Source organism: Myotis yumanensis, unplaced genomic scaffold (assembly GCF_028538775.1).
Source record: "Myotis yumanensis isolate MYYU_CA2020_CCGP unplaced genomic scaffold, mMyoYum1.0.hap1 SCAF_17, whole genome shotgun sequence".
In the NCBI taxonomy this organism is placed as follows: domain Eukaryota; kingdom Metazoa; phylum Chordata; class Mammalia; order Chiroptera; family Vespertilionidae; genus Myotis; species Myotis yumanensis.
This window is the reverse complement of record NW_027223768.1, coordinates 21348840-21363380: the sequence shown is the minus strand read 5'-3', so window position 1 is coordinate 21363380 and position 14541 is coordinate 21348840. Positions and strand designations below refer to the sequence as shown.

Below are 14541 nucleotides of genomic sequence, written 5' to 3'. Positions count from 1 at the left end.
TTTCCAATCATGACAATGCATTACACAAAACTCTGGAGATTATATATATATATAGATGATCTATATCTATATAGATCATCTATATCAACTTTGGCAATAGCTAGCTCAAAACAGTGCCTAGTCTTCCAATTCTGTGAGGTAAACTAATAAAATATCGTTTCTAAAAGTTTCTGTTAAGATCCTCTTTGGGGTGGGGGTACTTTTGTCATTGCTGTTTGTTTGCTTATTGGTTACAAAGATTCGTGTTCTGCAGAGCATGTGAACCATAGCCAGAAGCCAGCAGCACTTAATACAGCTCCTTTTTGCACCCTATTCTAAGTAAAATCCACATGGCTATTTCAGGTTAGGTCTCAAGTGAATGAGCTAGACTTGAGCACGATCCCCATCCCCACCTTCCTATCTTGTGAAAACATTCCAAACAAATATACATCTGCCCTCAACATTCCTTCTTTCAAAACTCAGTTCACTGACCTCTTGATAAAAGTGCTCCCCAGGATCCTCTGACAATCATGATTTAAATGCATTCAGGGCTTGCCTGATGCCTAACCCCAAGAGTCCGGCTGAAATTGGCAGGCCTAGCTGTAGGTAAAATAATAGGGCAGGCCATAGAATCAGACAACTCTAAAGCTAAAATGGACCACAGATACCAATTACTCCAGATTCCACATTTTACATAGAAACTTGGACCCACAGAGTTAAAATTACTTGCCCAAAGTTAGACAGCCAATTTGTGGCAAAGCCAGAACAAAAAACCAAGTTCTCAACCCCCAGTTTTATACTCAAGATTTCTTTAAAAAAAACATTAGACTTACACTCATCAAAGTCTCTTTAAATTGTGTAGAAGAATCCAGATGTTCCAAAGCAATCAGGATTTTGAATGCCCAAAACAAACAAATAAACAAGACCACCAAAATGAACTAGTGTTTTTCAAATTGATTTTCTACATTCTATTATTTTCCTTCAAAGCTTTTCAAAGAGTTATGCAATAGGCAACTTAAAAACTACCTAAGAACATAAAAAGCCAACAGTCATTCAGATAGTTTTGGAATATTTACATCAAACTAAAGACAACAAAGCAGTATCCAGGATGAGTTGCTTTAGTTTAGAGGAAGGAAAGTAGCAGTTCTGGACAATAAATAAAAACAACCTCTCGTTAATTGACAGGGAAGACAAAAGTTACAAAGCAGTAGAAAGTCTGCAACTTGACACTGAAATGAACACTGTATGAGACAGAGACCACATATGTATGTGTCTATGCACACACATATTTAAGAATCACACACACATGTTTAAGAATACACACACACCCCTCTCACAAATCTAGCCCTAGGAATGGACTACAAAAACTAACACATATTTTTATGGGTTGCATGCAAAGAATATTAGTTAACCTAGGTCTAGAAAACCCAGAGAGGATAGTTTTGGACACTTAAATACTGAATTATTATTCTTACAGTAACATGGCCCTATCTCTAACTTCATATAAAAAACAATATGCCAAAGAAGTGCGTAAGGATAGAAAAAGACTAGCATGGGAAAACCTCAATATATACTCTAATTCAAGCTAATTTTCAGATTCTCACCAACCTTTGCTATAAACTATTGGCTAAGTGGGATTAGCAGGTGGATGGAAAGTCAGGCCCTAACGTTTTTAATCGGCTGAGAATGAACTGGGTGCCCTTGCATCACCTCCCACTTGTTGTCTGTAATTCTTCCAGTTAATTAGAAAAACATCAAGAAACACATACACATCAAGCCCAATACCAAGTGGTACATACATATATCCTTAAGAACTGGTTATAGGAACGGCTGGACTTTTCAGAACTGAAAGAGCCATTAAGAGATTATCTAATCCCCTCCGCTCATTTTACAGATGAGGAATCAGAGGTCGAAAAAGTGACCGGATCTGCCCCAAATCACGTTAAGACATTTAGGAGCAAGAACTGAGACAAAAACTCCAATCTCTGCCCTCCTAGTCCTGTGAGCTTTCTCCCAGGGAGAGGCCTGATGTCTTGAAATCAGCTGAACTATCCAGAGAGACAACTTCTAAGTCTCGGTCTCTCTTGGACAGGAAACACATGCCCTGTTCAGAAGGATGAAGAAAGAAAAGGTAACGATGTACTTGACCGCTACCGGCTCAGATGTACATAACCGCCGGGTAACACCCTCACGCTGTGTTTGCTCCCGGGGGCCTCAAGGTTGCCGGCTTAGACTCAGGTCAGCCCCAGGACTAACGTCTTTGGTGTCCACGCCAGCGAGGCGATAAAACATCCCGACCTGCCAATAGTTTGGAGCGCCGCCTGCTCAGTCCTCCATACCGGGCGATACACGCTGGGGCTGGGAGTTTTCAAAACCAGCACGGTTTCCACGAGGCCACGAGGCTCACCCTCGCAGGACCTCATCATCCCGTTTTCCTGAAAGAGGTGGTTACCCGGGGAACGCAGAGAGGGAAAGTTTTCGTGTGTGTGCTCATCGCTTTTAACTTGCTGAGCAGCAGCCCAGTCACTTTGCAAAGGGAACCAGACACAGACGGCAGTGCGGTCTGCAACCGTCCACGCCAGCGGGTCTGGGCGGTTGTCTTCGGAGAGTGAGGTTCAGAAAGAGGTGACAGATGAGCCTTTTCCCACCCAATACACACGTGTGCTGAGCTCCTTCCTATCCTGGTTTCCAGCCTCTCCTGGATCCAGAGAAAGGAAGGACCCCCACCCCCCACCCCCTTCACTGGATCGCATGGTGCGTTCCATCAGACCTTCTCGAGGATCGGCTGACAGTTCCCCCGAAGTCATCGCCTAAGAATTAGGGCTGCAGAGCCCAGCTCTCCCTTCAACCCCCGGCCGGTGCCTGAAGGGGTCCGGAGACCACACGGAGACAGCGCTCTACCCAGAGGCTCGCCCGGAGGCACTGGTCCGAAAGGCGGGGGACCCCGGGACAAAAAGGGACGTGGGAACCGGACCCAGAAGGGGGGGGGGGGGAGCTGAGCGCGGGGCTGGCACGAGCCGGGCAAGGAATGCCCGCCTCGCCAAAGGGGAGAAACACCGGCCTCTCGGTCCTTACCGTACACGCGGACCCAGCCCTGCTGCTGGCACACCGACTCCAGGAGGATCCGGTCCAGCATGCCACCCGCCACGGCCCCGCCGACGGGGACGGCCGCGTCCAGGTCCTCCGGGGGCAGCGGCGAGTCGGACTCCAGTCCCGAGAACATCTCCGGCCAGGACAGCGCCTCCGCTCCTCCGGACGCCGGCGAGAGCTCCATGGTGCCCGGGGGGGACGCGCCGGGGGGCGGGCGCAAGGCTCCGCGCCCTGCCTGCGGGGAGGGGAGGAGCGCGCGGCGGGGCAGGGACCGGGCGCAGCCGGCGGACGCGGCTCACCGCCTTCCCCGCCGCCCCCTGCCCGCGGCTCGGGCGCTGCAGCCCACCTGCAGCCGGCGCGCGGGACCCCGGCCGGGAGGCGGGTCCAGCGTGGCCCCGGCGGCTGGGGGGTCGGTCCGGGCTCAGGTGCGGGTCCCTCCCGGGAGGGGACGAGGAAGGACCCGGGAGGGGCGGCTCGCCCGCCAGCCCCCTCAGAGCCGCCTCCCTTTAAACCCCGGCCGGCGTCTCCCGCGGCCGGAGCGGGGCTCGGACTGGAGATGGAGCGCGGCCCGCAGGGCTGGGCTGGGGGCGTCGCCGCCAGGGGCCGCCCCCTCCGACCGGCGCCCGCCGCCTCAGGGGCTCCGAGTGTCCGCTCCCTCAGCCTGAGGGGAGCCGATGGCCCCGGGTTCTCGCCCTCCTGCCCTCAGCCCCCACCCCTGGAACGAGCCGGCCCGCCCCCCTAACTCTCAAGCCACCGCTGCCGTCGCGGCTCCGGCTCCGGCTCCGCCGCAGATCCCACAAGCCCGGCAGCCGCGGCGGTGGCGGTGGCGGTGGCGGTGGCGGCGGCAGGCGGCATCCCAGGGTGATAGGCCGGAGCAATCGAGCGCCGAGCGCCGGCCGCGTGTGCAGTCAGTGATGAAGCGGAGGAGGAACTGCCGCCCGAGGCAGGACAAGTCGAACACCGAGTTATTCATCTAGCCCGTCCCGCCTCCTTTCCAATTACTTTCTTCGCAACCGCGGTGCAGTGCGAGGTCCCAGTCTCTCCAGCTGCTGCAGAAGCTTAATGTGGAGGCGGCGTGGGGAGGCGGAGAGGAAAGGGGGTGCGGGAAATTTAAAAAGGAAGAAAAAGAGCTTCCCTTTCCCATGTCCCCACCCTTTTCCTTGTATGTATGTACGTACTTATTTACTTATTTGAACGAGTATTTCTTATTGGACGAAGGATTGGAGAGGCTATTTTATCTTACAGTCGCCCTGGGGGGGAACTCCCTCTGTCCCAGAGAGGAGACTTGGCGGCGGGGTCCGGGCTGTGGGATCCGCGCTCCGCGCCCGGTCCGCGCCGAGGCTGGACTTGTCATCGGTGGGGAATAGCAGGCTTAGGAAGTGTGGTGTGGATGGATGGACGGGCCTCGCAAGCACATGGACTGCCCAAAAGCCCAGTATTAACCAAACATGTTTCCCTCCTTTTTTCTTTCTGCCTTTGATCTTTCTGCAGTATGTTGGCTTTTTTTCCTCTAATGATGTCACTTGAGTTTTATTTTTGGTCTATTTGTAGACTCCGTCTTCCTTGACCTTGGCTTTAATTTTATGCCCACCCAAGGCGGTATTCACTAGTTCTGGTTTAAGAGCCTGCCGGCACAGTAAGAAATAGAAAAGTAACTACTTAGTGCCTTGCACATAGTAGGTCTTCAGTGTTTTTGAACATAGCTACTTAAAACGGAGCAGAAATCCCACAAGTATATGTTGCTTTTTTTTTCTTTTTACACTTTGGGGGGGCGGGGGAGTATTTAGTATCCACCCTCCCCCATTTCTCTCTACTTTGCACAGAGACTGGTCTACAATGGGGACATTTTCATGGTCTGGTCTTGTGGTATTCTGGTGTGTTAGTTGGTAGACTTATCAAGAGCTCTGAGGATGCATTTGTAATTTTATTCAAATTCTTATTTAGAATAACAGTATTTCTAAGCAGAAAGCGACCTTAGAAATTAACTCATCCTGCCTCTTATGTAACAGGTGAGGAAACTGAAGAAAAGCCAGGTTACCTGGCAAATCAACCACCAGTACAAATCTCAATGAGAATGGTTACTTCAACTTTATTCCCTCAAGAACCTTTTGTGGATAAGCTGGTTGATATGTGGCTTGGTGATATATTTGGAGTAGTCATTTCCAATATCTAGAACCCTGATTTCTTATCTAACTCCACAGTCAGACTTCCAAGTCTAAACTGTTGTATTTTTCAGTGCTTGAGTGGACAAGGGAATGTGTTGAAGCTAGGAGATTACAGGGAGCCAGAGCATTTTTATTTATACTGTTGAAGTCATGGTAACAAGTCAGAGAGCAAGTGAACAATGGGCATCAGAAGTACAAATTTGAGCCGAAACCGGTTTGGCTCAGTGGATAGAGCGTCAGCCTGCGGACTGAAGGGTCCCAGGTTCGATTCCGGTCAAGGGCATGTACCTGGGTTGCGGGCACATCCCCAGTAGGAGATGTGCAGGAGGCAGCTGATCGATGTTTCTCTCTCATCGATGTTTCTAGCTCTCTATCTCTCTCCCTTTCTCTCTGTAAAAAATCAATAAAATATATTTAAAAAAAAAAAAAGAAGTACAAATTTGAGTGTCTCTTTATTAATTAATATATAAGGAATTTATTTACCCAAGCAATTATCTCAAAGCAGCATTAGGAGGGGTGTATGAAACAGGGTTTTTTTTGTTGGTTTTTTGTTGGTTTTTTTAAGCTTGCTCTCTCAGTGGCATTATCCATTTTTGAGCTGAAAAGAAAAGCTTCTAAGGCAGGGGAGGTGGGGGAGGCGGGGAGATCAACCAAAGGACTTGTATGCATGCATATAAGCATAACCAATGGACACAAAACACTGGGGGGGCGGGGGCGGTGAAGGCATGAGTGGGGAGGTGTGTGTGGGGGGGGGAATGAGGACACATATGTAATACCTTAATCAATAAGGAAAAATAAATAAATAAACATTAAAAAGAGAATAAAATGTGCCATTCCTTAAAAAATGAAAGAAAGAAAAGCTTCTGCCAACCCCCAGTTATCCTACTTTCTTCATCCAGATTCTCCAAATCCTGGTCCCTGCTTCACCTCCCCATCCTAACCTCAGACTAGCTGCAGTGGTTATCTAGTTGCCTAAGTAATAGTATGTCTGGAATTTACCTAATGTTTATAATTTAAAGAGAAAATATTTTAACCACCTGAACAATAATTCTAGGAGATAAACAAAACCAATATTTTTTAAATATCCATTTAGACAATGGAAAAAAATTGGAGCATATAATTCTATTAAGCAACCTACCTAAACATAGCTAGTTAGTAGACAGATTAAAACCCTTGTCTCCTAATTTTTTAATTCACTGTTAGATCTAAACGCCTTAAGGGTCTCCTTCACCTCTTGGAAGATAGAGTTGTTCTAACACTTTAGAGCCAAAAGTAAATATTTAATGGTTTTTGCAAATTATTGTCACTTACGAAAAATATTGAAGAAAAACAAAAGTGATAAACCAATTTGCATTGTTGGGAGGCAGTTAATCCTACTTGGATGTGTACATGTATGTCCCTGGTGTAATCCCAGATCTTATTGTGAAGATAAATCCTTGGCTAATAAAGTCTTCATTTACATTGCATTTGCAAACAGGCTTTTGTGTGAGTGAACTACAATAGAGCTAAAGTCTCATTTCTGCCTACCCTAACCCCTCCTCCTTTTTCCTCCCTCTGGAGCTTCAGACACTAAGCTCTCAGAGGGGATCTACATAATTATTATCCTTAGAATTCAACCCCAAGACCCAGGACAAGTGGGAACTAAAAGCCGGGGAAGGAGAAAAAGATAATAATAAATCCCCCAGGTAATAGTCTGAAAAGCAAAGGCTGGCTATAATCTGAGATTTCTAAAAGACCGAGTATACTAGTACACCTTGCCAATAATAAGGAGAGATGAAGATTTGGAATCTTGGCTGTCACAGCCTGAAGACCAGGTATGGGTGCAATTTTCTCCTCTGTTTATCTGTCGGAAAACACACAATCATTTTATTATAGCCAGTCCCTTCTAGGCTACCTAGCTAATCCCCCAAGCAGTAATGTAATTTTTAAACCCTGGCTCACCAGCCTCTCCCTTTCAATATTGTTACCTTTCCCCGTGGACACAATGACCCAGCATCCTCCTGATTATACAGGGGTGGCAAAAAGTGGGTTTACAGTTGTTCGTATGGAAAGACTTGCAGGTTATGAGTATTACAATAGCTTTATTAATGCAAAAGCATGTCACAATGCACTGTAAACCTAGTTTTGTCCATCCCTGTGTCCTGTGTTCTAGAACATTAACCGTGTCCAGTTCATTGTAAGGGAAGAATTTAGATATTTCTCAATATTCTGTTGTCTGTCTTTCTTCTGCCTCACTCTGCAATTCCCTGGTGATCTCTTCACTTTTACAATTTCAACTCTTACTTGGATAGCCTCTCCATCCTCATCCACAGTACTGAGGTCCAATCAGGAGTTTGTAAATGTTGAACACCTCCACTACGATATGCTTCCTGTAGTTTAGGAAAGTAAACTCCCCTTTTTGTTACCCACACACCCTTCCCTTCTTGAATTTCCTTTTTATGTTTGCGAAACTGAGGTTTCTACCTCATACTTGCTTAAATGTGGAGTTGCCTTTGCATTCTTTCCTCCACCCTAGCTTGCATAAATCCAACCCCTGCTCTCCATTCCCACTGATAACATCTCAGCTCAGCCCTGGTTAGCTTTCACCAAGATGATGCATTCATGTTTTAGCTGTCCTCCTGCCTATGAGGCCTTTCCACCTCCAGTTCATCCTACACTCTGCTGGAGGTGAATTATCCTAAAACAGATCACATCCAAACTCAAAAAACAGCTCCCTGCTGCCTCCTAAGTAAAATGCATGCTCTACTGAGATTTAAGAGGCCTTCTAAATGTGATCCAAACCACCGTTGCTACCTGACTCATTGCCCGAGCTCAGCCAACCCAAATGGCTCACTGTTCCCCAAGGACATCCAGCGCTTTCCATGCCCCTTGCTCTGCTTGTTGCTTATGTGAGGAATGCCCTTTCCTTCATCTCTGCCTGCCCCAAACCCACCAATTTCCAAACCCTCCCCCCAGCTCCACCTCCCACCAAATGCCAATGCCCTCCGCCAGCGAGTCATTTCCTATCTTCCAAGCTGGCAGTGATCTCTGCCTCCTCTGAGTTTCCATGGCATTTGCTGTCTGTCTTCTGGACGCATCAGAGTATATATTGTGATACAGTCCTTTGTGTAACTCTGTGAGGTAATAAGCTTCTTGGGGGCAGGGGCCTGGTGTTATCCCCCATAAAGACTTTTTTTAAAAAATATATATTTTATTGATTTTTTACAGAGAAGAAGGGAGAGGGATAGAGAGTTAGAAACATCAGTGAGAGAGAAACATTGATCAGCTGCCTCCTGCACACCCCCTACTGGGAATGTGCCCGCAACCAAGGCACATGCCCCCAACCAGAATCGAACCTGGGACCCTTCAGTCCGCAGGCCGATGCTCTATCCACTGAGCCAAACTGGTCAGGGCCCCCATAAAGTCTTTCACATATTAACCCCTCAATGAAAACCAGAACCCAGCAAACAATAAATTAAACTGAAAAAGAAAACCTGGTTGGATTCTGATGTTTGGGGCTGCAAGAGACACTAAAATAATCAATTTAATAAACCCAGCCTTGGAACCCCCATTCTCTCCCCAGCCCCTCCCACATCTAAAAAATAAACATAGACCCAGGAAAATGACATGGCTTGCCCAAGGTCACACAGCTCGTGCCAGAGGAAGGATTAGAATTCAGATCTCCTGAATCAGCCCTATCACAAGTTGTTTCCTTCTTGCCCTTTTTCAAGTTCTTCCCTAAATGGGTATTTTTCTTGTTAATAAAGGTTTCCTCGGTAATTTTATCCCTTTACATATTATTAAAGCTTAAAGCGTGTATGCCACATTCCTGGCCCCACATATAATTTTAGCAAAATTATACTTAAAAAAAAAACAACACCACAAGAAACCAAAGGACCAAACAGAGACATCAGAGAAACATCTGGTCTGATTCATCAGGGTAGCAGCAACATTTCTATTTATACATGAGCACAGCCCTATCTTTGTAGCTCTCAGCTGTTCCTGATTGCTCAGTATGTCCCCCTTTTCAACCTTGTCTGTCCCTCATCCCTCATCAAGAGAGCATCCTGAATCCCAAGTCTTAAACAGAACTTAATGCAATAGAAGAAAATATATTCCCTACTCCTTAGAAGGGGTTTGTATTTAAAAGGACCATTTCCTTACTTTCTCAGTCTCTTTGTTCAGGAGCCTAGGACAGCAAGCCTCTAGCGGTTGGGTGGCTGCCATTCATTCCTCTGCATTCTGGGTAGAAAGAAGTTGGATAAAAACCAAAGCTGTGGCATGAGTGAAGTTTGGAAGCGGGTCAGGTAAAAAGGAAGTGAGTATTCTAAACAGAGAAACTGAGGTTGATGCGGAAAACTTGGGGATCTTAGGTTCTCCTCACAGCAATATTTGATAGGGATTTTAAATTAGCAACTGTTTGATCTTAGGTATACATCAGTACCAAGGAAGACTTGAGAATCTTCTTGGATCTTGTGAGTACCCATTTCCCTAAGAGAAGGTCCCTGTTTGTACCAACCAATATAGTTTAGGAAAGCGGTGGATCAGGCAGGAAACAAACAGAACTTTACCAGTCATTTCTTCTTGGTGAAAGCTCCTCCAAAGCAATGACCTCACCTGAGTGAGCATTCAACTATAGGAATGAAAAAGGAATAAAACCGCCCAGATGGAACCACAAGGGCCCCTAACATCAGGGCCTAATTGACACCTTTAGCGCTGAAAATAATAAGGTGCCTCACCTCACCCCGTGTAAATAAAAAGTACTGCAGAGTGTTAGAAAAATCAACAAAGTTCTGATTTTTTTAAGTCATGACCACTACAGAACTTGTTTTAAAAAGGCAAGAATCAAAGTCTTAAAATCTTTGTTAGTTTTTGTGTGTTAGTGCTCTGAACACCACTGTATCTTTTGGGTAATTCAGTACCAACCATCTATTAACTAACACAATCTATGAATAGGCAATTTAAAAAAAAATATATCTTTTTATTGATTTCAGAGAGGAAAGGAGAGAGAGCGAGAGATAGAAACATCAATGGTGAGAATCATTGATCAGCTGCCTCCTGCACTCCCCGACCACCCCCCACTGGGGATCAAGCCTGCAACCTGGGCATGTGCCCTGACCAGGAATCAAACCTTGACCTATTGGTTCATTAGTGGACACTCAACCACTGAGCCACACCGGCTCACATATAATTTTAGCAAAATTATACTTTTATAATTTGCTAAATTATAATTGAGCAAAATTAATCTTTAGCAAATTAATTTCTATGTTCTTATAGTAACTATGGAAACATCAAGTTATTCACTCTAGCCAAAGAAACTGGCTGTGGCCTATTTAAGACTCTTATCAAAGACAAAAAATACCCAAAATATATCCCTAGGAAGCTGTCATCTAAATATGGATGAAGATGGTCATAACAGCTGCTGACTGTGTCACCATTATTGATTAGGGTTGATTCCTGTTATTGAGAATAAGAAATCTAGAGGTTGTTTTGGGGGAAGAGGTCATTTTGGTCTATAATAGGACATCCTTAGCAGGATAACCAGGAAGGAGCCAGAAGTTTAGAAGCTAATAGTCAGAAAGTGGGACATTGAAATTTAAGATTGCTGAGGTATAATGTCTGAGTGACGACAGGGTATAGAATGTGGTCCTGGAAAGTAGACAACTAAAGTAGAGTGGATCAGAAGGTCCTATACTCACTGTCTTTACTACCTCCTTACCTCCCAGTCATTATTTTTTTCTTCAGACCTTTAAAAAAAAAGATAACATCTTGCAAATATAGCTGAAGTTCCTTTTACACCCATCCAATCCCTTTCTCTCCCAACTACCTAAATGTCATGACTATTCTAATGTTGGTATATGTCTTTTCTATATGTGCACATGCACATGTGTGTATACAAATCCTTTGATGATTTTTAATTGAATTTTTGTATTTGTCTTCATGAAATTCACACGTATATACATCCTAAAGTTTACTTTTTGCATTTAGTATTGTGTTTTCAAGATTTATCTCTGTTGATACTCTTGGATCTAGTCCATTCATTTAACTGCTGTCTAATTTTATATCATACATAGTCCACTATTAACTCACACATTCACACTATTGATAATTGTCCCCAGTTTTTTACAATTGCAAACAATAAAGCAGTGACCCATCCTTAAGGCGATTCTCTTTCTGCATATGTATCAGAGTTTCTCTAGATATATGTCCAGAAATTGAATTGCGATATAGTAAGGTACACACAGCCCAGTTTACAAAATATTGGCTTTTCCTTGTGCTTGTACAAATTTATTTTCCCATCAGCAGAGTGTGAGAGTTTCTTATCTTTACATCCTTGCCAATAGTTAGCATTATCAGGTTTTAAATTTTGCCATTCTCATATATATGAAAAGTGGTCCAATTTTACATTTTGCATTTTCCTCTCGAGAGGTTAAGCATCTTTTCATATGCTTTTGGCAATTTGGGTTTCACTTCTCTGAATTGTCTATTCACATTCATTGACATTTTTTTTTCTATTGCATTTTTGTCTTCTCTTTATTGATTTATAGAAGTTCCTTCTATGTACTAGTATATGCTGTGCCCGAATCTTTTGTCAGTTATTTGAATGGCAAATATTTTCTCCTAGTCTTGTTTTTTTTTTTTTCTTTTAACATTGTTTGTGGCATCTTTTCTCAAATAAAAAATTTAATTTAGCATCTTTTTGTTTATAATTTGTTTTTCATGCCTTAAAGCCTACCCTTTATTATATATTCTCCTTTATTATCTTCTGAAAGCTTTATTACTCTACCTTTCACACTGAAGTCTTTAAACAACTTGATATTTACTTATGTGTACAGTGGGAAGGATCTAATTTTCCCCTGGGATAGCTAATTGACCCAGCACCATTTATTGAATAGTCCAGCTTCTCCTCATTGCTTTGTACTTTCACATATATCATCTACCAAGTTTCATATGTACTGATCTATCCTCTTCTATTTATCCATTTACCTATTTACGATCTAGTACCACACTGTGTTAGCTTCTCTCTTCTCATTTTTCTTTTTTAAAGTTGCCTTGCCTATTCTTGGTTCTGAAGTCTTCCATGTGCATTTCAGAATCAACTGATTAAGTTCCACAAAGCACCCTGTTTGAATTCTGACTGTAAATTTAACAAAATGTATACATTAAGGAGAATTTGTTGATAGATAGAAACACTATTAGTTTTTGAACATTGATTTTATGCCCATCAACCTTGAAGAACTCTCTCGTAAGTATTGATTACATGTCAAAACATTGTCTTGAATGTTCTCTTTAGATAATCATATTATTTTCATATAATGATTAGTGTGTTTTTTTCCCTTACTAATTCCTTTTTTTTTTCTTGTCTTACTACCCTGATTAGAACCCTCAGGACAATGTAGAACAGGTACAATAGCCATGTCTTGTTCCTGATTTTAAAGGAAATGTTTCCATGATTTCACCATTAAGTATGATGTCTGCGTATGTTTTTTACATCAAGGATTATTTTATCTTTTTCTAAAAAGGATATTGTAAAATCAAAAAGTGAGTGTTCTATTTTATTAAGTGATTCTTTTTGTATTTATTGAAGTGATCATTTCGTTTTCTCCCTTAATTGGATAAGATTGTAAATTACACTAATAGATTTCAAAAAATAAAGTATCAGTTAATTTCTGAGATTAAACCCTCTTTGATTATATTTTATTTTCAATGAATTGTAAGTATTTAATTTAGTTTTTGTGTATCTATATTTATATGTGACACTAATCAATAATTTTCCCTTTTGGTGCTGTCCTTCTCTGGTTTAAGTATCCTTGCTGGATATTCAAAGGGTTTCCTCCCTAATCAGTCTTCAATCTGTTATACTCTATGAGAGCAGTTCTCAAAATGGTATCTAAGTGGATAAATTAAAGTATTTTTTGAGCCCTGTGTTACATACAACATAATTGATCTCTTCCTTCTTAAAATTTACTCTTTATCTTTAAAAAAATAGTTTTTATTGATTTCAGAGAGGAAGGGATAGAGAGAGAGAGGCAAAAACATCAATAATGAGAGAGAATCATTGTCTGCCTCTTGCATGCCCCCCATTGAAGATGGAGCCCACAACCCAGGCATGTGCCCTGACCCGGAATCTCTCCGTGACCACCTGGTTTATATATAGGTTGATGCTCAAACACTGGGCCACACTGGCCAGGCACTTTTTATCTTAATGACACCACAGTCTCCTTGTTCTTTCATAAATCTTTGAGCATTCCTTCTCTACTTTCTCTTTTGTTTTAATTTTTTTTAATTAAGAGAAAATGTGTGTATGTGAGAAGTGGATAAATGGTGGTTTATTCATACAAAATAATACTATTCAACAGTTAAAATACATGTACAAATATCGATATATCTCATCCTCTCTCTCTTTTTGTTTTATGGGCCTCTCTTCTGCCTAGAATCTCCCTTGACCGGCACTCTTCTCTCTACACATGTTCCCTAAGTGACCTGATGCACTCTCAATGTTTCAACTACCACCTGTACAGAGATGAATTCCAGTGCTGTACCTTTGAGTGAGATCTCTCCCCAAAGTTCTAGTTCATTTTGGCTCATCCTAGCTGTCCCAAAGGCACATAGGACTTCACATGTTTAGAATAGAACTCATCTTTCCCATTAAATTAGTTTATCCTCCTGTAGACACAATCTTAGCTCATGACCCCATTATCCATATTTGTCATCCAAGAGAGAATTCTTTGACAGTCTCCTTCATTTCTCAGATCCAGTCAATTACCACGCCCTGACCATTTAACTTCCTAAACATTGCCTAATCTGTTCCCACCGCTCCATCTGCACTATCCATGCCTCAGGTGGGGCTCGCTTCATCTTTTACCTGAATAAAAACAATAATGTGCTAACAAATCTTCTTTATTCTATCTACCTCAAGTATCTGTACAACCACTGATGCCACTGGAGCCCCTTTCTAAGTGTTCTCTTTAAGTACCTTAAGTAATTTATTTAAATCTCTAATCTTGTCATGTCACTTTTCTGCCTTAAAACACTCTAGTGTTTTCCCCTGGCCTGTGTGGCTCAGTTGGTTAGAGAGTTTGTCCTGTGCACAGAGGTGTACTGGGTTTGATTCCTGGTGGTGGGTATATGGGAGGCAGCCAATCAATGTTTCTCTTCCTCTCCCTTCCTCTCTCTAGCTAGAATCAAATAAAAATATATCTTTGGGGTGAGGATTAAAAAAGAAAAATATCCTTTAATGTTTCTCCACTGCAGCAGGATGGTCTATACTTTTTAACATAGCATTCAGAGCCTTACCTTTGTCTCTAGCTTCATTTACATCTTAATT

The 14541-nt window shown here is 43.1% G+C and overlaps 1 protein-coding gene across 3 annotated transcripts in view; it reads right to left on the bottom strand.

The window, feature by feature from the left end:
• The window catches only part of RASAL2 (RAS protein activator like 2), a 245434-nt gene extending 242180 nt beyond the window's left edge, over positions 1 to 3254 (bottom strand). For all 3 annotated transcript variants that reach the window (XM_070396884.1, XM_070396885.1, XM_070396886.1), the window contains exon 1: positions 3055 to 3254. In XM_070396884.1, the coding sequence (XP_070252985.1) occupies positions 3055 to 3253 (199 nt within the window). In that variant the 5' untranslated portion in view covers position 3254. The remainder of the gene's footprint in view (positions 1 to 3054) is intronic.
• Between the last annotated feature and the right edge of the window lie 11287 nt (positions 3255 to 14541).